Here is an 11548-nt window from a genome sequence, read left to right on the forward strand (position 1 = left end):
TATACTATATACATAGATACAATCTTGTGCGCACCATCTCTCCTCATTCCCTTGACACAATTTAATGAAACTTCACACAAGTGATCAGTAACAACAGTAGTTGTGCATGGGGCATGTTAGGTTCTTTCAGAAAAAAAATTTGCAGAGTTACAGGACTTTGTTTTTTGTTACTTTACTATATACATAGACACAGTCTTGTGCACACCATCTCTCCTCATCCCCTTGACACAATTTAATGAAACTTTACACAAGTGATCAGTCACAATAGTAGTTGTGCATGGGCATGTTAGTTCTTCAACAACAAAAATTGCAGAGTTACGGACTTTGTTTTTGTTACTTTACCTATACATAGACACAATCTTGTGTGCAACCATCTCTCCTCATCCCTTGACACATTTAATGAAACTTCACACAAGTGATCAGTAACAACTAGTTGTGCAGGCATGTTAGTTCTTTCAACAACAAATTGCAGAGTGATGACTTTGTTCTTTTAACATACATGTACATTCAGTCTGCTATGCAGTCTGTTCGGCCTAATCTTCCAAACCTTGCACACAATTTAATGAAACCTCACACAAGTGATCAGTTACCAACCCTAGTTGTGCATGGTGCATGTTACGTTCTTTTAGATAAATATTCTGCATAGTTATGGGACTTTGTTTTTTGTTACTATACTGTATACATACAGTCCACATAATTATGCAGTCTTGTGCGTGTCAGATTGCATTGTACTGTGTCAGTGCATGCGGGGAGGGGGGGGGGGGGGGGGGGGGCGTACATTCATCCACCTTCAGTGACAGCTCTAGTTTATGATAGTTTCATACAAGTATAAGTTAAAAATCTTGAAATTCTACACCATTGATGTTGCAAACTTCTGGTATAAATAATTTGTTTCTGGGACTTAAGTTGCAACGTGATACAAATCGGGAAATATAAGATAATTAGAGCCTTTTATTCTCCAGCAGTAAGAACAGAAACAGTTCAAACAACTTCTTAAGGCGAGTTGTTCAGGGTCATAGGTTATTAAACTTTTGTTTGAAGACCTGGTTTTAGTCTGCAGCATCAGATTAAGTGATTCTGAACTGAAACTTGAAGATGACAAATGGCAAGACAGCATTTTCAGACTTGTTTGATCAAAAGTTCAAAACTCAATTTAATAACCTTGAGCTGATATTTTCAATAAAAATATAGTTCCAGTTCAAGTTTTAAGGGACAGTGGGGAGGGGGTAACTTGTTTTTGCATCAGAATTATTTTGTTTACATAATTAAATTGTACATTCTGTGTGTATGTAGGACCTAAGAGTCAAAAGAGCTTTGTAAAATTTATAAGTCCACTATTTAACTAAAGGTGCTGCGGTTTATCTAGCTTGTTTGGGCTTGGGGATATATCACACAGATAGAAGAAATTGTGGAATTGTCATATTTTGTCAGTGTTTAAGGTACGAAGTCAGGTTTCAGTCTTATCAGACACTTTATAAGCTAATCAATTTTAAAGTAGAGAAGTTTCTTATTGACACTGTTAAGTAAAAATAAAGCATTTAGATTTTAAGGCGAACAATGTTTTTCCATTATCTTTTGAAGCTTTGATAAAGTACGCGAGTTTATTTGCATTTGGGGAAAAAGGTTATGTGAAATAGATAATGGACATAGCATTTATGTTTAAATATAGTCGGTATCATGTATTTTTCAAAATGGTATTGTATCATTCAGGTGAACTCATGCATATAGAACGGTGACGCGAACTTGTTTACAGCTAAAGTAGGACACGTATTGCATACCAGTTATGGTTAGTCAATAGCGTGGCTAGGATTTATATTGGTTGTTTATTTGTTTTAGACTATTGATTTTCTCTAGGTTTCATATCTAGACTATAGGTGATTTTGTATCTGAGTAAATTATGCATTAAGACACCTAAATTGTACATTTAAATTTTACCTTTGTCAACATTCACAGATTGTTTAATGGCCATTATTTTACATACCTGTACCTTTACTTGTAGAGTAATACAAACATGAGAAAATGAAATAAACAGGTGATATTTTGATTGCAATGACAATTTAAGAAAGCAGTCTTAAAAAAAGGTAGGAAATTATGTAAAAACAGTTACATGTATTTGGTTCCTTGTCATGACTTACAGTCTGTGGCACATGTCACTGTAGGTAGCCCCACTTCTCTCTAAAATCTCTCCACTTCTTGCTAATCATAGATAGCTGTGGGATTAAGAAGCTCCCTATAATCGGAGCCTAGTTTGAGCTTCTGAGCTGAAGATGGTATTTTTTCTCAATACTTTCTTGAAACAACTTGACAGGAATTTGTCCCTTGATTGAAAACAGTAAATAGTAACTAAAAGTAATGATTCATGTTTCCCTTTATGTTTTCTCAAGAAGAATTGATATTGTCTGACACTTTTGTTTAATAAATTAGTGATTTCTTACTTTTTAGTTTTATGTGTCTTTTGTTTCAGTGATTAGATTTAATATGTAGAATTTGAGTTCATATTTTGTTGTTTATAGTATCAGCATAAAAATTTAACAAACATTTCAAAGTTGTAGTATTTGTATGAAATTAGTATCAAATTGAATGCATTTTTTCTTAGTATTAAATGATATTTTTTAAAGATTTTCAAATTTAAAGAAATATTTTAGTTTTCAAATATTGTGAGTTTATATTGCAAAGTCTTTTTCATAAGTTTCCTTATAACCAATTGTTATAACTATTTACTAGTCTATCCTTACATAGTCTGTCTATAAAGTTTGAGAAACATAACTTTAATTCATTTGTTTTGTTTTTCAGACACTACCAAGGAAGAATATGGGTATGTATCAAATATTTGTACTTAATATTAGTTTCTATGTATGTCACACCACTCAATATACATGTTAGGATTCTGTCATTAATTTTATGCTCCTAATGGGTCTCTGCAGCCGAGGTGGTAAGGTTGCTGGCTTCCTTCGAGTTTGAACCCTATTTGTGTTGTCATGTAAGTAAGCTGGTTTGTAGGCGGGTTGTTCTGTTCAGATGCCTGCCAGCAACTTGCACCATTAAAAGCCAGACAGTCTTCTTGTGACCAGCATTGTGTTGGTGTGAGATGAAATCTAACAAGAAACAAAATTCACTTTCAGTCCCATGTCTCGAATATTGTGAAATCATTAATATTTGTCGGTGTAGAGTAATTTTAGTGTATTTTGTTGTTGGGTCAATCAATGAAATCCAAAGCCCGCCCGCTTAGCTCAGTAGGGAGAGCGTTGGTCTACGGATCGTGGGGTCGCAAGTTCGATCCCCGGGCGGGGCGTATGTTCTCCGTGACGATTTGATAAAAGACATTGTGTCTGAAATCATGCATCCTCCACCTCTGATAATTCATGTGGGAAAGTTGGCAGTTACTTGCGGAGAACAGGTTTGTACTGATACAGAATCCAGGAATACTGGTTACGCTAACTGCCCGCCCTTACATGACTGAAATACTGTTGAAAAATGGCGTTAAACCCAAAACAAACAAACAAATGAAATCCAAACTTAATATTCATTTTATGTTAAAAAGTTGGGAAGTCCACATACTGGTATTCATATCCCAAGTGAACAACCACTTTGGACAAAACTCTCTTGTTTGATTGAAGACCTTGCAGCTAAAGACATTTGTCCTCCACCAAGGGGTCATATGAGGAAGACACTAGCTATGTAAATTGGCCACCACTACATAAGGAAAATGCAAATGGTGAACAAAAATGTAAAGTCATGGGCTCAAGTTAAGGACAAAATAATCCAAGATGAAAGTATTGCTACTTGTCCAAGAATATGTTATAATTATTGTCATGTGTTCTGCTTTTCTTTCAGATCTGAGAATCCTAACATGGCTCCACCGGTTGACACTTATGCAAGTGTTGATAAACATAGGGTAAGTACCCACTGCTTGTTTTCATATTGTGGTGAATGTATCTTCACATATCTTCTCTAAAATGAACCAGTCAGGTACGATATACAGACCAGATTCAGCCCCCAAACACCTAGCTTAGCTTATTTTTTATACACTGGACAAAAAATGATTATTTTAGATTAATTCCTTGAAATTGCAAATAATTCACTTCACAATCAGAGAAATATAGATTTGAAGTATAGTTTTCTAATGAACTAACTTGATAATTTTGCAGTTTAATTTGCTAAAAGGAGTATTTTTGTTCTCAATTTTGTATTTTATTTAACCAAAGGTGCAATTTAGGTAATTATGTTAAGTCAGACAAATCTAGAAATAGGGAGACAAGTATTTGACTAGATCCATGTTTTTGTGCCCTGACAACCCCCCCCCCCCCCCCCCCCCCCCCATGAGTGGTAGGGGGCATATAGATTTGCTCTTGTCTGTCCTTCCGAGAATGTTGTCGTGCCTAGCTCCAAAAGTATTTGACGTAGAGTCACAAAACTTTACAGGAATGTTGGTCAGCCTGTGTAGTTGTGCACCTGGGGTTTCGCGTCTGGATTCATTCAGTCTGGTAGGAGTTATGGCACCTGACTTCGTAAAAATTGGTCATTTTAGTGTTGTGTCACGCCTAGCTCAAAAAGTATTTGATGTAGAGTCACGAAACTTTGCAGGAATGTTGGTCAGCATGTGTAGTTGTGCACCTGGGGTTTCGCGTCCGAATTCATTCAGTATTACAGGAGGAGTTATGGCCCCTGACTTAGTTTAAAGTTGGTCATTTTAATGTTGTGTCGCGCGTAGCTCCAAAAGTATTTGACCTAGAGTCACCAAAGTTTACAAGAATGTTGGTCAGCATGTGCAGTTGTGCACCTGGGGTTACGCGTCCAGATTCATTCAGTATTGTAGGAGTTATGGCCCCTGACTTAGTTAAAAATTGGTCATTTTAATGTTGTGTCGCGTGTAGCTCCAAAAGTATTTGACCTAGAGTCACCAAAGTTTACAGGAATGTTGGTCAGCATGTGCAGTTGTGCACCTGGGATTTCACTTCCAGTTTCAATCAGTTGTGTAGGAGTAATGGCCCCTGACTTAGTTAAAAATTGGTCATTTTAATGTTGTGTCGCGCGTAGCTCCAAAAGTATTTGACCTTGAGTCACCAAAGTTTACAGGAATGTTGGTCAGCATGTGCAGTTGTGAACCTGGTGTTTCGCGTCTGGATTCATTCAGTATTGTAGGAGTTAAGGCCCCTGACCTAGGAAAAAATTGTCATCTTAATGTTGTGTCGCGCGTAGCTCCAAAAATATTTTACCTACAGTCATTATTTCACTACACAAGACGAGAATTCTTGTCCAGACCTAATTAAAAAAAAAATGTTTGTGAAACATGTATTTAAAATGTACTTGACCTAGAATCATAAAACATTAGAGGATTGTTTTATAGCCTATGAAGTGTTCTCTTTAGGATTTTACTCAGCTAGGCCAGAGTTATGGCCAACTAAGTGAAAAATACACATACGGTTCTTAAAAGTTTCTGTTGCAAACATCTTAAAAATTGTTTAACCTGAGTCATTAAGGTTTCGAAGTAGGCCTTGAGAAACAAAAATCAAACAACACCAAATCATAGAAAGAAAGCGTTGTTTGACATGAAAATTGAACAGCATGTAAAACATGTATATTACTTTACGAAACAAGTGTCAGTATACTGATATAAACATTGAATTCCGGAAAAGGACTGCCTAAAGGAGCTCCACTTCCGGACAGTTAAACGCCTTTAAAAACTCACCATTTTCAAAGAACAGTTACACATGTTCGTTTTGATGCATTTGCAATAGCGTGCGAGTGGTGAAATTTTGCATAACAAGGTGGAACACAGTTTTCAGCAATTGTTTATCTTTATTTCTTTACAAATGGTATTCATTTTCAAAGGGAGAAAACTTTTTCCGATTATTTTAAGTACAAATGGCATTCATTTTCAAAGGGAGACAACTTTTTCCGATTATTTTAAGTAATTGTCGAGAAAAAGTTGTCTCCCTTTGAAAATGAATGCCATTTGTAAAGAAATAAAGATAAACAATTGCTGAAAACTATTTCCACCTTATTATGTGAAATTTCACCACTTGCACGCTATTGCAAATGCATCTAAACAAACATGTGTAACAGTTCTTTGAAAATGGTGAGTTTTTAAAGGCGTTTGACTGTCCGGAAGTGGGGCCCCTATAGGCAGTCATTTTCTGGAATTCAAAGTTTATATCAGTATACTGAGACACTTGTTTCGTAAAGTAATATACATGTTTTACATGCTGTTCAATTTTCATGTCAAACAACTCTTTCTTTCTATGATTTGGTGTTGTTTGATTTTTGTTTCTCAAGGCCTACTTCGAAACCTTAAACCATGTTACAGTGGCAGGAGTGGGGGGCACCTGTGTCCTATGGACACACATCTAGTTCCAAATTCATTTGTATGCCATGTCTTGTTTCTCTTGGTTACTTATAAGTCACTTACACAAAACAAATTAAGACTGGTTAGAATTCTGGTTATAATAAATTTCCATTATTTTAACACTGTTGATGGTCCTAGTTAAGGTAACTTTTATTGAGCATCTTTCAGGATATGAAGTCTGAAATTTATTATGATCTTTTATAATTATAGAATATATATAATCTTCCTATTTCTTCACCTACACATCTTTGCTACTGCCTTCTAAATTACATGTGCATGTTGAATTATTTTTATTTATTTATATACATGACTGATGAGATAAATGAATTGTTAAGTTATTTCATTGTTTCCTCAACTAGCTTTCATTACAATAAAGGAAAAGTTTCTAAAAAGACCTTGACTAAAGGCAACTGAAGTTTTGATGTAATGAATGAGTATTTTTTCTCAAGTCACAGCCATGTGCTTTAAGTTGACAATCCTATAAATTAGATGAGGTTTGTTTTGTCACTAAACTGTTGGTCAAGTCAATTATCTGGTATATTACACACAAACTGACATTGTAGTTTTCGAGGCTAACTGAATGCTAATTACGTATGATTTGTTTTTAAAAAGTAATTAATATAGGGAGATATTAGCTTGTAGTTATGAACAAATCTGACATTTTCCATGCTTTGTACTTGAAATGTATATTAACAGGTCATTTCTTACATATATTATATGTATTTGTCTACTGTCCTTTGCACGAAATTGTGTTTTTAGCTATAATTACAAAATAATTAAATTTAAGCCAAGAAATGTCTGCAATTTGCACATGTATTCAGTTTTTATCTCTGATTTTGTTTCCTCACATGACTGTTTCCATGTTGTCACTGTGGCATAAATATCAGTACTTGTGGTTTAGTGGTTTTGTTTTAGTACATTATTGTAGTTAGGTCATACACTTAATTTACTATGACTTTCCTAAGCTAACAGTCACTCAGTTTTACACAAAGGACAGATAGACAGTAGGAATATTTATAACCAACTAGCATTAACCAATCATTGATATTGTTAATACTAGACATTTGACTTAGAGTTCGACATTATGATGTAAATACTTGGCCCATTTTATATTTGTGCTAGCGATGAAAATGAAAAGAATTTGATAATGGATCATACAGTGGCAGCTTGCAGACATTTCGTTGCATCCTAAACCATAAGCTTTTTTCTCCCTAACATTAACAAAAATTTTCTTTGGCTTTAATTACCAAAATTGGAAAGTATAAAGAAAAGTTCTCCGAACTTATCAGTTACGATATTTAGATATTGAACCGTCAAGCTGCTATGACCATTATTTGTTTCTTTTCATTTTCATTAGAAAAGCAAAACTCCTGAGCATGGAAACGGTGTGGATGAACCATTGAAACCGAAGCCCAAACCACGAGCCGGGCAACAGGAACTTCATTATGCAGAATTAGATTTAACCAAAAATCCTCCGGTAGCTCCGAGAAAGAAACGCAACGACCCAGTAGAATATGCAGAAGTCGAGTTCCATAAATAAGACACAAATCACTGAAGATTTTATATACGTTAAAAGTGAAAATGGTGTTAGACAATATTAGTGATTGTGTTCAGAAATTGTTTTATATGCCTGGATGCATTCAGATTCCTTACATTAAGAAAATGTATTGTTACATAACTGGTTTTTGACAGGAACATTCCAACAACTTGACTGACTGGAATATAATTTTTAGCTCGACTATCATAGAATAGTAGAGCTATTGGACTCGCCCATGCATCCGTGTCCCGATTTGGTTAAGTTTTTGTATGTAAGCTGGTATCTCAGCAACCACTTGTGGGAATGGATTGAAACTTCACACACTTATTCACTGTGATAAACTGACCTACATTACACAGGTTCCATAACTCTATTTTGCTTTTTTACAAAATTATGCCCCTTTTTCGACTTCGAAATTTTTGGTTAAGGTTTTGTATGTAAGCTGGTATCTCAGTAACCACTTGTAGGAATGGATTGAAACTTCACACACTTATTTACTGTGATAAACTGACTTACATTGCACAGGTTCCATAACTCTATTTTGCTTTTTTACAAAATTATGCCCCTTTTTCGACTTAAAATTTTTGGTTAAGGTTTTGTATGTAAGCTGGTATCTCAGTACTCACTAATTGGAATGAATTGAAACTTCACACACTTGTTCACTGTCATGATATGACTTGCAGTGCAAAGGGTCAATAACTCAACTTCGCATTTTACAAAATTATGCCCCTTTTCAACTTAGGTGTTTTTGGTTAAATTCCTATATGTAAGCTGGTATCTCAGTACCCACTAATGGGAATGGATTGAAACTTCACACACTTGTCCACTGTCATGAGCTGATAAGCACTTTGCAGGTTCCATAACCCTATTTTGCTTTTTTACTAAATTATGTCCCTTTTTCGACTTCCGTATTCATTCAATCGACAAGGCTGTTGAATAGTCGAGCGTTGCTGTCCTCCGACAGCTCTTGTTCTCCAGTGTTGTTACTACAAACGTTTTGTTACTTTTATACTTTACAGTTGACTTTTATAAGCTTTTATTTAGAAATAAGCTGTAGTGAGTTTATAAAAGTCATTTAAAGTTGTTTACTGAAAAACTCTTATGATAGGAATAACTGGGAAATTTGTCTGGACTCAATCCTCCCTTAGGTCTTGACCATACAGTAGTTTTGCCTACCAGAAATAAGTATTAGCATACCTACTACAAATACAGGAAAATATAGGATTTTATGCCATTTTGTGTGATGCTTTTGTTTGCTGATGTATGTGTTACAGTATCATGTGTCTGGTTACACATATTTTGAATGTATGTTGTGTATGGGATTCTGTTTTATGAACAAACCATGCATTCCATTCTGTGAAATCAATGAATTTTGTGGGCATGAAATTTATTGGTTTTGGCAAAAACAGCTATTTCTCTTGGTTTATATTTGTAGATTTCAAACTTTACTAATGAAATGAATAGAAACTTTCTTTGTTCATTCAGATTATTTAATTGTATGGATTGACATTACAAAATGCACAAATCTGCCACAAATAGTAATGATTTTGCAGTAGTCATGTGAATGCAGTCACAATATCTTCTTGTTGATTTATCTAATTTTTGACATAGTTGTAAATAAATTTTGTGTCAGTGAAATCTAGATCTGCCTTATATATGATTCTAAATACTTTTTGTCTTTCTTACATATATTCAGAATGTAATATTATTAGATTTATAATGTAATCATCTTGAAGATTTTATATTTGATTCTTAGAATGTTTTGACACATACAGAAATTAAACAGTCTCATGTATACTCAGAATAACTGTAAACTGAAAACTTTCAATTGTAACCATATAAGTAATGAATATACCAGGGTTGACATTCATAAGAAAAAAATGGGATTACAAAATTAATGACCACATGACCTCACATGCACACATCTCCGGTTTTAAGTCAAATTTTTTAAAATTTAGAAAATGCCTCTTTATTGCAAAAGAAAGAAAAAATAGAGATTTGGTATGTTTAATAAACTTTTGCTTTAAAGAGCACTATTGTAGTCAAGCTGTAGAAATTTGATGTGAAAAAAGAAGGAATTTAGCTTTACATCTTGTCATACACATTCAAGAAGCAAATTAAAATAATACTATTCATTTATCATTTTGATATTTAACGATTTAAAATGTTTGAAAATTTAATGTTTATCCAGTAAAACTATTGTTTGTTAGGTCATGTTTATTAATGTTTAATGTTTAAAGCAAATGTTTCTTAGTCAAAGGTACCCAAGCATTTACTGTAGGGGGGTGGAGGGGTGCATTCTATTTTCCTTACAGCTTAATGTAAGGTGGTTAGAATATATTTAGGAAAGTATCATTAACCTGGTTTTGCAAAAGGAAAATGGTTCAAGATATTAAATTGACAGAGGGGGGAAACTTTAGAGAATCTGTTCAGTTCCCTCCTGTATGTTCAGCCATTTTGTCCTCCGAATCTGAGTATGTTATTCCTTTTTATTAGCTTTCAAGTCTAATTTGTTTGTATGCTATGAAAAGTTGTTAATTGTAATAAATCATATATAAAGTATGCGTCAGCTATACATTGATAGAGAGTGTTGTAGAGGAGGCATTTTTACAAGTAGTCATTTAAATGTACTGTAAAATTATTTGATTTTTATTGGCATGGATTTTCATGATTTTGCCCAAAACAGTTTTTTTGTGTGTGTGGGGATATGCATTCTGTGCATTTTGAAGATACAATGTATGGGGTATGTTCATCAGGATTTAATTTATTGGATTGATGAAACAACAAAACACACAAATTAATTCACCACGAACATTAAAGATTTGACAGTAATGTCATGAGATGTTCAGTGTATAGATGGTTATAAAGTGTAAGATAAGTGCTGATCAAAGATATACCAAAAATTTCCTTTTTCATTATACTTTACTTTGTACATACTTTTAATGTTGACATCACCATGTTAGAGGTCAATTGTCATCTATATTTCATTATTGCTCTTAAACCTTGGTAAGAGTGTGTGTTGCATATGTCATTTATTATGTTTGGACTGACACTTTATAACACAGTTACTTAGCCTCATTTGATTTGGCAGATTTATTAATGAGAAATTGTTAAATCTGTGACAACATATAAAATGTATTCAGGTGATCTTTATATGTAAACATCAACATTGTTAAAGTAGATATCCCTGATTATATAGAGAAAAGTGTACAGCGTTTTTGGGATTTTGGATAGGGTTAGGGTAACTGGATATTTAAGGCCATGCAGTTGTTATGCCTACCTTGGGGGGTATACAATTGTTAAATTATTTGATGGGAATAGACGTGGGGTAATGCCTTGTCTAAAATAGGACACACTTAACAGACGTCATTAGTATTAGTCATTTTATGACATCATGAATTATATACATAATGGCAGGGAAATACCCAAATCTATTATCTTTCAATGTGGTTGGCAAGAAAAATGATGTCAATGAACAGTGTGGAATAAAAAATGTAACTGAGACATGGTTTCTCATTCCAAAGGGGCTGGGAAAATGCTGTCTTACCAGGGGTCACACTGGTTTAACAAGGGTTTTTTTTAGCCACTTTCAGTGTAGAAGTAACAAATTAGAATTTTACATAAGAAAATATTTCAAAATTGCGTAATTAGCTCGACTATTCAAA

At 34.1% G+C, this 11548-nt stretch overlaps 1 protein-coding gene across 2 annotated transcripts in view; it reads left to right on the forward strand.

The window, feature by feature from the left end:
• The window catches only part of LOC123545162 (uncharacterized), a 32307-nt gene extending 22469 nt beyond the window's left edge, over positions 1-9838 (forward strand). For both annotated transcript variants that reach the window (XM_053553315.1, XM_053553316.1), the window contains exons 5-7: positions 2794-2815; positions 3835-3895; positions 7704-9838. In XM_053553315.1, the coding sequence (XP_053409290.1) occupies positions 2794-2815; positions 3835-3895; positions 7704-7886 (266 nt within the window). In that variant the 3' untranslated portion in view covers positions 7887-9838. The remainder of the gene's footprint in view (positions 1-2793; positions 2816-3834; positions 3896-7703) is intronic.
• The last annotated feature ends 1710 nt before the right edge of the window (positions 9839-11548 follow it).

This window comes from Mercenaria mercenaria, chromosome 10 (genome assembly GCF_021730395.1).
Source record: "Mercenaria mercenaria strain notata chromosome 10, MADL_Memer_1, whole genome shotgun sequence".
NCBI classification, from domain to species: Eukaryota; Metazoa; Mollusca; class Bivalvia; order Venerida; family Veneridae; genus Mercenaria; species Mercenaria mercenaria.